This window comes from Notolabrus celidotus, chromosome 12, assembly GCF_009762535.1.
Source record: "Notolabrus celidotus isolate fNotCel1 chromosome 12, fNotCel1.pri, whole genome shotgun sequence".
NCBI lineage: Eukaryota > Metazoa > Chordata > Actinopteri > Labriformes > Labridae > Notolabrus > Notolabrus celidotus.
In genome coordinates, this window is record NC_048283.1 from 33,587,283 (window position 1) to 33,600,454 (window position 13,172).

At 41.7% G+C, this 13,172-nt stretch overlaps 1 protein-coding gene across 1 annotated transcript; it reads right to left on the bottom strand.

The window, feature by feature from the left end:
* Positions 1–2,892: 2,892 nt before the first annotated feature.
* On the bottom strand, positions 2,893–3,471 carry LOC117822778 (proline-rich protein HaeIII subfamily 1-like). The gene has a single exon (XM_034697688.1). The coding sequence runs from the start codon at positions 3,469–3,471 to the stop codon at positions 2,893–2,895; it is 579 nt and encodes a 192-aa protein (XP_034553579.1).
* Positions 3,472–13,172: the final 9,701 nt, after the last annotated feature.

Genomic DNA, 13,172 nt, shown 5'->3' on the forward strand with positions numbered 1-13,172 from the left:
GAAGTGGGGACCAAAATTGATTGTAAATGCTGAATTATTCAACCGAGCCCTCCGCCATTTGAGTGAGTTTCTTCGGTTACGTTGAGAAGAGCTTTCATAGCAAAACAGGAGAAGATTATCTTCCACAGGCCCCCGTGGAGGCCCTGAACGCCTCTCATTAACGAGACAAAGCATCTACAGGCCAGACACACAGATACAGGCACACTGACACGAATTCACACACACACACACACACACACACCCAGACACACACACTTGCTGACATGCATGCCAAAAGTGCTGCTGACATTGATATCACATAGCTGTACACATTCATTGGCTAACTTCCAAAACATACAAAGACAGTGCGCGGGGTTAAGTGTAACAGGGAGAAAAAGTGAGCATAAAACTGCTTCATCATCCAAATCTTAAGTGTTTTCAAAAAATTACAATTGTCTAAACACTTATCCTTTTGAAAGTGTCACTGCTTTAATATGTTCCATTCATCCAAGTTTAACTGAGAAGCTCTTTGCTCTCATTTTCAAAGAAGAAAAAATCCCCCCCAAAGAAACATGCGACCAAGAGGGCAGCGTAGTCTTTGCTTTCAGTCGTTAAAACATCCCTGAAAAATATCCTTGTAATGTCTAAATTAGCATATTAACAAGACTCCTGGAGCAATCTCTCCGTCTCTGTTAACACAGAGAGGTAAAAAGATCTAATGAACCCAACCCGTCAGTTCAAGGGCAACAGTTGTTCTTTTTATTTAAATATCATCAGAATCTGCCCTCAATCTCAGCTTCTGCTTTGTTACAAATAAAATGAGTGGGAGCTCAATAAAGGTAATTAAATGTAAATGCCTCTTCTTTACAGTGTTGTGGACCTGTTAATACAATTCAGCCCGACTCCAATTACAGAAAATCCCAATGACCTCATGGCCCATAATAAATCCATGTGATCACATTAAACGGGGCCAGGGAGCGAGCGAGGCATTCAGGGGGTCTGTAATGTACTCAGCAGGAACAAAACGAGCGGCCTCAGGATGCCAGAGATATGACTGCAGAAGAGGAAACTCTAGCTTTGCACTGCAGTCCCCTTTGGCCCGGGCTATCATTAAATGACTCGCTGAAATTTTAATTCTCTGATCACATTAAGTGCTTTTGGAAGACAACAAACTCTGCGGCAGAGATCTTGGCGGTGTCATCTCCTCGTGGGGAGTGATATAAAGGTCCTTAGGTATAAGGATGCTTGTCCTTTTTTTTCAACGCTGGTGTCTTATGGAGGTTTAGGTTACACCTTTGCATAAGATGATGCGTGTGACAGCTTGTTTCACCAGCTGGACATCCTCGCTGTCCTGCAGCAGCACTAAATCAAACAGGTGACAGGTCACCACAGAGAGATGCACACACATGCTTCATGTATTTTGAGGACCAACATTAGATTTGTTTGTTTACGTGAATACTGATATAAACCGGTAAATTCTAATTCTAATCCTTTTCCTGAAACCCGATTCTGAGCTGAAGTCTGTTTCCTTCAGCGTTCTAAAGTCAAGATATCTGTTGTATTTGTATTTAAAAAGATTGATGTCTTAAATCATAAAGAAAAAATCCTCATGTGGGAAGAGCAAGTAGTAACACCTGCTGCTGTATTAGTGAGCTATTCTTCAGTTTTTCAGTTTAAAAATACTGTTTCATGCACTTTATACTGAAAAACAGAACCTTCTCCTCAGCCACATGTCTTTGTTTTGTTTGCCTCCCTACCCAAGGCTAAACACTAACAAACCTAACAAGAACAATGTTACATGTCGTTTGTTTTTTTAAAGCTAATTATTGTTTAATTTATTTTTGGGCTCAGAAGATCATAGTAATGTTTCACTCTTTCCACTTGAATGGAGTTGTCTGTGACCACAGCAGGCCTCTGGTATAATTATGTAACTGTAATAACCATATAAAGACAATAATTATTGATATATTACATTTAAAATACCCTAAATTGTAATAACCAAGCTTTTGCTGAGTAAGAACCAATTATCTTACTGAGTTGGAGGAGACCAAAACAAAGCTTCAAGGAGAGTAACATTGAGTACGGTTACATGATGTTTTTTAATTCAGAATTAATAATTCCGAATTAAATAATTCCGAATTAAAGTTTTCTCCTTCGTGTTTACATGGAAATAGTAATTCTCAATAACAACTAACTGTGACTTCTGGAATCGAATCTGTATATACAACTTCAATAAAAGCATTAGCAAAAACTTACAACTTATCCAGTATAAAACCATCCATAGGACACACTACACTGTGGCAAAACTACACAAAATGGGATTATCAGAAACAGACAAATGCACCAACTGTATTCAAGATACAACAGACACATATCTCCATGCATTTTGGACCTGCACACCGGTCCGCCAATTCTGGCAACAAGTCATCGACAGATTGTGCATCAACATCCAGCTGTGCCCAACAACTTGCATCCTTGGCGACATATCGGAAATAACACAACACAATAAACATTCCACCATTCTCTTAACGGCCCTAATCATAGCAAAGAAGACTATCCTCTTAAATTGGAAATCAAAGAGAAATCTAAACATTAAGATTTGGGAGAATCTACTAATGGACCAAATATCAATAGAGAAATGTTGTGCGACAGTTAATAATACACTGGACTCATTTGAAAGCAGCTGGCTCCCAATCATCACCAAATTAACAGCTTTAACTAACTGATCTCCAAACAACCACAAAACAAAACAAAACAAAACAAAATAGTAGACTGCCAAATATTTTCATGACTTGAGTTTTCCCATATACTTCTCTCCAACCTATTGACTTACACCCACATTCACAAACACATGGACACCCTCTTACCAGGGTTCATCATATACACACAATCACAAACCACACACATACACGTTTATATGCTCACACCCGCATACATATACAGGAGCTTTAAAGGGGCCTTGCGGTAACTCTCGGATGGCCCTTGGGATTCGGCCTGGCACGGGTGGTCGGCCCTGCGCCCGGGGTGGTTTGGGCGTTGGGTTTGGTGGGGCCCTTCGCGGTGTGGGTGGCTGGGGCCTGTGGTTGGGCTCGGGGCCTTTTGACGGGGGGCTGGCAGTGCCTGCCGGGTGCCTGCGTGGCCTCTGGTTCTACTGGTGGGGGAGGTGGGGAGGTTGTGGGGTTTGGTCCTGGGTTCCCCCTCTGGGCGCTTCTGCGCTCTGTCCCTGTGGCTGCCTGGGGCGGGGCCTGGGGGGCCTCCTGGGTCCTGGGGGTTCGGTACCGGGGGTGGGTGGGCAGGTTGGGCGGGCGGTGTCCTGGACTGGGGTTGGCCGGCCGGCGTGGTGGTGGTGGGGGGGTGGTGGTGGGGGCAGGGGAAGGGTCCATTCATTGGCCTGCCTTTCCCTTCTGGTCTCCCCGGTTGGTTTTGGCCCTCCTCTGTCCTGCTGCGCCTGCTCTGCTCGTGCGGCCTGCGGCGGGGGTTGGATTGGGGCATCACGTGGCGCCGGGTTCCCCTCCCTGACTGTGGGCTCCCTGCCTCCCTGTGGGATACTGGGGGGGATCTCGGGTCGGGTGCCACGCCCTGCCGGGCGGCTGTGGGCCTTGTCTATTGCGGGGTGGGGGGGCTGGTGGTTGGGGCTTGGGGGGTCGGGGACTGCTGAGTGCCACCGCCCTAGGGCCCCCTGGAGTGGGCTTGCCGCAGACGGGCCCTGCCTCTTAAAAGAAATTAAAAAAAAAAAAAAAAAAAAGAAATAGTAATTCCGAATTGAGGTTTACATGGAACACACGTTTAATTTGTTTTTATTCAATTCCTCTTTAAGGTCTGGGTGTTGGGAAGGGTTCTGATTGGACAGGGGCGGGCGTGACGTATTTACGTTTACCAGAAGAAAACAGACTCCAGTTCCTGCTTCTTTCATTTTCGGTTACAACATGGAAGACCACACAATAAGTTCAAATGTCGCTTTGATTTTGACTATAGTTTTGAAAAAGCAGCTCGACACAAACATACTGCTTCACTTTTGTCAGCTGAGGAGGAGAAGAGAGAGAGAGGACCGGAGAAGGGAGGCGGAAGACCGGACTGTGGCGATTCAAAGCCGGTTAGTGCAACAGCTGCTCTACCTCAGCCTGAAATATGAGCCCGCCAGCGCGGAGTATGTGCGTCATCGCGACAGGACAAGGGAACGAGCATGCTCAGAACGACCGGAATTAATTTAAAGTGGAATGAACGTATACATGATAGGAGAATTATTCAATTCGGATTTAAAATCAGAATAAACCAGACACTTACATTGGATTTAAGTTTACTTCGGAATTATCATTTTCATTCTGAATTAGGTGTTTACATGGTCATTTTCAATCTTTTTAAAGAGGATTTAATCTTAATTCAGAATTAAAGAGGAATTAAAAGTCTCATGTAAACGTAGCCATTGAACTTAAATGTATAAGGTCTCATGACTCTTAAATAATGTGACTGTTGCCTCAAGTTATGGATTTTTAAGAAATGATTCGGTAACACTTTACAATAAGGGTCCCTTAATTAGCGTTAGTTAATGCATTATTAAGCATTAATTAACAGTTTAATAATAGTTTAATAATCGTTATAATGTATTACCTAACATTAACTAACACATTAGTTAGTGCATTAATAAGCAGTTAACTAATGTCCACTGCTCAGAGTTAATTAATACATTATTAAGCATTAATAAAAGTTACAAAACTTAATTAGTTAACCATTAGTGAATGCTTTCTGGACCCTTATTGTAAAGTGTAACACATGTATCACTTAAGTAACACATTATAAATGCTAAACTGCCTCATAAGCATAAGCATAAGCGTGTGCGTCAATTTTAAGTGTCCTCTGGAAACACTTCTGTTGTGTTGCTGTCTATTTGCAGCGCTTTTTTTAATGTGTAGTGCTGTTGTCTTTGCATCGCGTTTTCTAAATGCTGCGCATGTGTTGTCAAATTGATGAAGATGTTTTCTTAATTTGCTTGTGTTTTGTCTTTTTGCACGTGTTTTCTTAAGTTGCAGTGCTGTGAGCTCTCAGGGCCACCGTACTTCTCTGTGCCAGTTGAGATGTTATCTGTGATTATCTGTTTTATTCTAAATAAAATGTGTTAAATTCTTTATATGTGTTGCTTCAACTACATTTCAACTCATTTTGCTTAAGCGTATGTGTTACCTAAGAGATACATGTGTTACACTTTACAATAAGGGTCCAAAAAGCATTCACTAATGCTTAATTATGGTTAAGTAATGCTTATGAGGCAGTTTATAACGATTATTAAACTATTATTAAACTGTTAATTAATGCTTAATAATGCATTAACTAATGCTAATTAAGGGACCCTTATTGTAAAGTGTTACCAATGATTCTGTATCTTTGCCATAAAATGCCTTCAGAGCTAACACAACTTATTAATGGAGCTACAAACAGTGTTGGGCAACTTACTTGTAAAATGTAATACATTATATATTAGTAGTTACTGTTATTTGAAAGTAATTAGTACGTTACAACATTACTGTCTCTGAATTGTAATGTGTTACACTACTTTGAGTTATTTTCCCCAAAGTGACTGCAGAAGTATGAGCAGCATTCTAAAATGTTAAAATAGAGTATATATGGCAGCTCACTTCTCTTGGTTCCAGTTGCACTGCAGACCGAGAGAATCTTCATTTCTGCTGCTTTGTCCGACTCTTTCCCTCACTGTCATCCTCTGCTCTCTTTCTCTTCTCCACGCCTGCTTCTCTCTCTCTCTGTCAGCCTGGTGTTAGCGTGGCACCGGTCCAGGTGTTTCTTCAAGTTGCTGCTGCTGTTTTTGGATGTAGAAAGTTCCCTCAGTGTCACACAGATTGCACTTGACTATAATGTTCTTGTCCTTTTCTCTGAGGAACTGAAATAATGCGAGTATGTCCATCTCACAAATGTTGAATCTGTCTCTGTCATCTTAACAAATTCCTTCTTGTTGTTGTTTGTAATTTTACGGTGTGAATTCCAGCAACAGGAAATACTCTTACTTATTCGCTGTATTTTTTCTCTGTTGGCAGAATATCTTGATGAGTTGCAGTGTTGATGAATTCTTAAAAAACAACACATCTCAGGTTAAAATACTGCCTTACAGCAAAAAGTAATAGATTACTGTGATTGCGTTCTTTTGTGGCACGTTACTCCCAACACTGGCAATAAAACACAGAAAAGACTAAGATCTAAAGCATTACCATATCTTATTCCTCAAACATGTGGTATTACTAAATACCCAATAGGTAACCCATAGGAAAATAAATTTAGAGAGGAGATCTCAAAAGTGTTTCATTTCTGTCTCCTAGACAACAATGAGATCTGTTTGAAAGCAAAATGAGACTATAGCTTATGTCTCCTGTTTCTCATTCTTGCCTCCAGAAAAAAGTTGCAGACAGTCTCAGCTTAGTCTCCCTTTCAGTTCAAAAGGAGATCTGGTCAGAATCTGAAATGATTCTCAGGTATTTCTCAGGTGTTGTGAGTCCTTTTGAGCTCGGGTGGAGAAATCAGGGAGCTCTCTCAACTGTCTCAATCTAACCTCATCCATTTGTTTTTGTCAGACTCAGTTTTTGGGTCTCAAGTTGAGCTCAGATGGAGCAAAGAAAAAGCCTGAGCTCATCTTTTCATGAACATTTATAGTGCCCTGCAAAATTAAGATTTCAATGTGATTGTCCACAAACTAACAATTCTCATTAAAACATTTGAACCACTTCAAGATCAGGACTTTAGATGTGAAATAATCTCTTCTTTGACTTCACAATATGGTCCTTCCTTTACAAGTCTGTTTGGAACAAAACTACTTCACAAAGATTTAGTGGATTTGAGAGAAATTACAAAAGATAGAGATTTCATACCAGGTATGACAGACCCTTTATTTAAAATATGGGCCGCAAAAGGGCTGACCAGATTTAGCCAGATTATTACAATTAAAGGGGTGGATTCTGTTGGGCGCTGGTGGCCTAGCGGTCTAAGAGCCCCACATACAGAGGCTACAGTCCTCGTCGCAGGGGTTGCCGGTTCGATTCCCAGCCAGTCGAGCATTTCCTGCATGTCTTCCCCCGCTCACTACTCCCCACATTTCCTGTCTCTCTTCAGCTGTCCTGTCAAATAAAGTCAAAAAGGCAAAAAATATATTTCAAAAAAAGAGAAGAAAATTAGCCGTTAATGAGATCTCTCATTTAAGTCTCAAATATGACTCATGTCATGGTCTCAATTATTTCTCCTAGTGAATTTTAGGAGAAACTAATGAGAAACTAATGAGAACTATTTGAAACTTGATTGAGGCTGAAGTGAGAATCTCAATTTTGTCTCCCGAGACTTAGAAGAGAAAGCCTTGAGCAGTAAAATTTTCCTCTGGGTAAGACACATATTATCAAGAACATGTGAACACCTCAGAGGAAAATTTTACTGCTCAAGGCTTTCTCTTCTAAGTCTCCAGAGACAAAATTGAGATTCTCACTTCAGCCTCATTCAAGTTTCAAATTGTTCTCATTCGTTTCTCCTAAAATTCACTAGGAGAAATAGTTGAGACCATGACATGAGTCTTATTTGAGACTTAAATGTGAGATCTCATTAACGGCTCATTTTCTTCTCTTTTTTTAAATGTATTTTTGGCCTTTTTGCCTTTATTTGACAGGACACCTGAAGAGAGACAGGAAATGTGGGGAGTAGTGAGTGGGGGAAGACATGCAGGAAACGGTCGACCATGCCGGGAATCAAACCAGCGATCCCTGCAACGAGGACTGCAGGCTCTGTATGTGGGGCTCTTAGACCGCTAGGCCACCAGCGCCCAAAAGAATCCACCCCTTTAATTGTAATAGTCTGGCCCATATTTTAAATAAATGGTCGGTCATACCTGGTATGAAATCTCTATCTTTTGCAATTTCTCTCAAATCCACTAAATCTTTGTGAAGTGAAATGTTTAAATGAGAATTGTAAGTTTGTGGACAATTACATTGAAATCTTAATTTTGCAGGGCACTATAAATGTTGATGAAAAGATGAGCTCAGGCTCCATCTGAGCTCAACTTGAGACACAAAAACTGAGTCTGACAAAAACAAATGGATGAGGTCAGATTGAGACAGTTGAGAGAGCTCCCTGATTTCTCCACCTGAGCTCAAAAGGAGTCACAACACTTGAGAAATACCTGAGAATCATTTCAGATTTTGATGAGATCTCATTTTGAACTGATAGGGAGACTAAGCTGAGACATTTTGTAACTTTTTTTCTGGAGGCAAGAATGAGAAACAGGAGACATAAGCTATAGTCTCATTCTGCTTTCAAACAGATCTCATTGTTGTCTAGGAGACAGAAATGAAACACTTTTGAGATCTCCTCTCTAAATTTATTTTCCTCTGAGACAGATCAAATAAATCAGCGATAACCTGCATACTTCATCCAAGAATTAACCACCTCTTCTCATTCACACTTTGATTTGCACTACATGGGATTACTAGTCCAGGTCATGCAGATACACAGCCCTTTGAGCATCCACTCTGACCTCATCAGTAATTACAGGTCATGCATTATGGAAATTGGTTTTGTGTGTGTTTGACAGCGTCAATTTTCAGTCAATATGTTTGACTTAGTATCTTACGAGGTCTTGCTGAAGCTCTCTTTGTACAAATCCTCAAAAGAACTCTGCATTACAACAAGCTAGCTAAATAAAAGAGACGTTTAAATCCTCATTGTCCACATATTCTGCCGACAACAAATGACGCTGGGCAGCGGCTGCCAAATCAAACATAAACAAAGGAGAGACCTCTTTACCCTCTGGCAGCCTGATGAAAGGGGAGCCCACTGAGGTCTGAAGTTTTGGATACTTAGTTTGTAGGAAGAGGTTTTTTCTTTGTCTAATTGATACTAGTTTTATCCTGTTTCAACCCACTGGGAAGCCAAAGGTGATGTTTTCATAAGAGGATCATGTAAATAAAGGCAAGGCAAGGAGAGGACCCCTACCAGCAGAGCATCATGGGAAGGGGTAACAGGCTAAGCCCACACAAGACGTCTATCATGACATCAAAAGGTTAAACATGGACTTCAAGCTAGTGCTGAATTTCCCTCCGACCCTGTGAATACAGTCTTCATTGAGAAAGTATTCTTTGAAAACGGCTGATTCCTTCAAATATCTGCCATGTTTGGGTTTTTGAAGGAAAGTAAATGACACGCACCAACAAATCTGTAACTCAGAATGTTTTTGGTAAATCATGGATGTAAGCTGTACGACTTACCTTCTCAAAACAAATAATACAGAACTACACAGCCACAGAGAAAGGGTTGGTGTATGTTCATAAGTCTTAAAAGACATCCTCATGTCACAGCAGTGCTCTATGCTAAATGCTAATTAGCATGCTCACAAACCATAGACTGTATAAAATATGGACAAAGTATCCGTGACGTCACCCATCTGTTTCTGAAGCGCTGTTTTGAGGACAATCGGCGGCGGCAGCCATATTGCTGCTCTTAAGCGATTGTGAGGTAAAGAGGCGGGCTTTGAGCCTCCTAGCCAACAGCTACAGTGTTCCTGCCTGTCAATCAAGTCAGCTGTGCCTCTCATTGGAAGACTCATAATCTTAATATCTTTGAAATTGCAGCGTTAGAAAAAAATTAATCTCCCGTACAGTGTGTGCCGATGGAGAAATTAGCTATCCAGACTACACTCATCTTTTGTACCAGGCTGTAAACATGTTTATTTCTGCTGTAAAGATCGGCTTCTTTGAATTGGTGTGTATGTGGTTTCTGGTACTTCCGGAGCCAGCCTCTAGAGGATCCTCAATGAACTGCAGTTTTTAGCACTGCCGCATTAGACTCATATTTTTAGACCGGAGGTTGCTGCTTGTCACAAACACAGCACAGTGAATCAGACAATGTCAACAGTTCTTGATCTTAGTTCAGCATGTTAGCTGATTAGCTGTAAACACAAAGCTTAGCTGAGGCTCTTGGGAATTGTATTCTCATCTTGAGAATAAAATGTCTAAACTTGAAACAGAAGAAAATATATTTGGTTAACATGATGAATAATAAAGACTCAACACATACTGCTCATGTATTACAGTTTTAAAGTTCAGTATGTACAGTTGAGGCCAAAATTGTTACCCCCCTTGTGAAATCAGATAAAACCCTTGATTTCTCCATGAAAATGACCATTAAAAACAAGTGTTTATTGTTTATTTGTTTCCAAATTAAAAGTCAAAATGTTTACTATGTTTGATTAGGATATTATATTGATGCAATGAATTGAAACAAGAAAAGGTAAAAATGAGACATCCAAAATTATTAGCCCCCTGGCCATTAGTAGTCAATAGTTCACCCTTTCTGAGCCACACCTGACAACAACCTCTTCAAATAGTTCTTTACAAGGTCTGCACATGTCTCTGGAGGGATTTTGGCCCATTCTTCCAATGCAAACTGTTCCAGCTGGTCCAAAGTACATGGTTGCTGAGCATGAACATTCACTTTGAGCACCCACCACAGATTCTCCACAGGATTTAGATCTGGGCTCTGTGCAGGCCACTCCAGGACCTTGGTTTCGGTGTCCTTTAAGAACTGTCGGACCAATTTTGATGTATGCTTTAGGTCATTGTCTTGTTGGAAGACCCAGCGCCAACCTAAGCCAAAGACTAAAAGCAGATTTCTTCATATTATCCCTCAAAATGTCAACATAGACACGTTAACTGTGATGATCCCTCCACCATGTTTAACTATGATGCTCCCTCCACCATGTTTAACTGTGATGCTCCCTCCACCATGTTTAACTGTGATGATCCCTCCACCATGTTTAACTGTGATGATCCCTCCACCATGTTTAACTGTGATGCTCCTCCACCATGTTTAACTGTGATGCTCCCTCCACCATGTTTAACAGTGATGATCCCTCCACCATGTTTAACAGTGATGCTCCCTCCACCATGTTTAACGGTGATGCTCCCTCCACCATGTTTAACTGTGATGCTCCCTCCACAATGTTTAACTGTGATGCTCCCTCCACCATGTTTAACTGTGATGATCCCTCCACCATGTTTAACTGTGATGATCCCTCCATCATGTTTAACAGTGATGATCCCTCCACCATGTTTAACTGTGATTCTCTCTCCACCATGTTTAACTGTGATGATCCTCCACCATGTTTAACTGTGATGATCCCTCCACCATGTTTAACAGTGGTGCTCCCTCCACCATGTTTAACTGTGATGCTCCCTCCACCATGTTTAACTGTGATGATCCCTCCACCATGTTTAACAGTGGTGCTCCCTCCACCATGTTTAACTGTGATGATCCTCCACCATGTTTAACTGTGATGATCCCTCCACCATGTTTAACTGTGATGCTCCCTCCACCATGTTTAACTGTGATGCTCCCTCCACCATGTTTAACTGTGATGCTCCCTCCACCATGTTTAACAGTGATGCTCCCTCCACCATGTTTAACTGTGATGCTCCCTCCACCATGTTTAACTGTGATGCTCCCTCCACCATGTTTAACTGTGATGATCCCTCCACCATGTTGAACTGTGATGCTCCCTCCACAATGTTTAACTGTGATGCTCCCTCCACCATGTTTAACTGTGATGCTCCCTCCACCATGTTTAACTGTGATGATCCCTCCACCATGTTTAACTGTGATGATCCCTCCACCATGTTTAACTGTGATGATCCCTCCACCATGTTTAACTGTGATGCTCCCTCCACCATGTTTAACAGTGATGCTCCCTCCACCATGTTTAACGGTGATGCTCCCTCCACCATGTTTAACTGTGATGCTCCCTCCACAATGTTTAACTGTGATGCTCCCTCCACCATGTTTAACTGTGATGATCCCTCCACCATGTTTAACTGTGATGATCCCTCCATCATGTTTAACAGTGATGATCCCTCCACCATGTTTAACTGTGATTCTCTCTCCACCATGTTTAACTGTGATGATCCTCCACCATGTTTAACTGTGATGATCCCTCCACCATGTTTAACAGTGGTGCTCCCTCCACCATGTTTAACTGTGATGCTCCCTCCACCATGTTTAACTGTGATGATCCCTCCACCATGTTTAACAGTGGTGCTCCCTCCACCATGTTTAACTGTGATGATCCTCCACCATGTTTAACTGTGATGATCCCTCCACCATGTTTAACTGTGATGCTCCCTCCACCATGTTTAACTGTGATGCTCCCTCCACCATGTTTAACAGTGATGCTCCCTCCACCATGTTTAACTGTGATGCTCCCTCCACCATGTTTAACTGTGATGCTCCCTCCACCATGTTTAACTGTGATGCTCCCTCCACCATGTTTAACTGTGATGATCCCTCCACCATGTTTAACTGTGATGCTCCCTCCACCATGTTTAACAGTGATGCTCCCTCCACCATGTTTAACTGTGATGATCCCTCCACCATGTTTAACTGTGATTCTCCCTCCACCATGTTTAACTGTGAGAATGGTCTTCTTAGGGTTGAAGGACTCTCCCTTTTTTGGCCAAACATAATGAACATCCATGTGCCCAAACAGTTCCATCAGATCAAAGGATGGACTTCCAAAACTCATCTTTATCTTTCAAATGTTTACGGGCAAACCTCAGTCTGGCTCTGATGAGCCTCTCTTTAAGCAAAGGGGTTCTTATGGGATGATGGTCTTGAAGCCCACTACCATGAAGATCCCTCACAACTGTGTTCCTTCAAACATCAACTCCAGAGGAGGTCAGGTCAGCAACAATCACCTTGGCAGATGTCCGGGGGCTTCTTGCTGACATCCTCGAATATTTTCCTCTTTTTCCCTAATCTTGCATTTTCTACCACTTCCAGGTTTGTTTCTAACAGAGTTTGTCTCCTTGAACTTTACAATGATGCAACATACAGCTGTTCCAGACACTGCAAAACACCTGGACATGACAGTATAGCCTTCCTCCTTATTATGAGCCTCCATTATCTTCTTTCTGAGCTCAAGACTGATTTCCTTTGTCTTTGGCATGGTTAGTATGAGTAGGCTCTCTCCCCTGTTTGAAGTCCCTGAAGTAAAGCTCAATGCTGATTGGATGCTCAGGTGTTGTTACCAGCTGACTTCACAGGTGTGTTTTAAAAGCAAAAATTCACATGGGGGCTAATATTTTCGAATCAACATATTTGATATAAAGCTGAAAAGCTTCAAAATGTATTTTACATTCCAAAATGTACCAAAGCTATTAGAT

Bases quoted from the DNA above. Each gene is read 5' to 3' on its own strand.
- LOC117822778 (XM_034697688.1), bottom strand. From the start codon at position 3,471: ATGCCCCAATCCAACCCCCGCCGCAGGCCGCACGAGCAGAGCAGGCGC.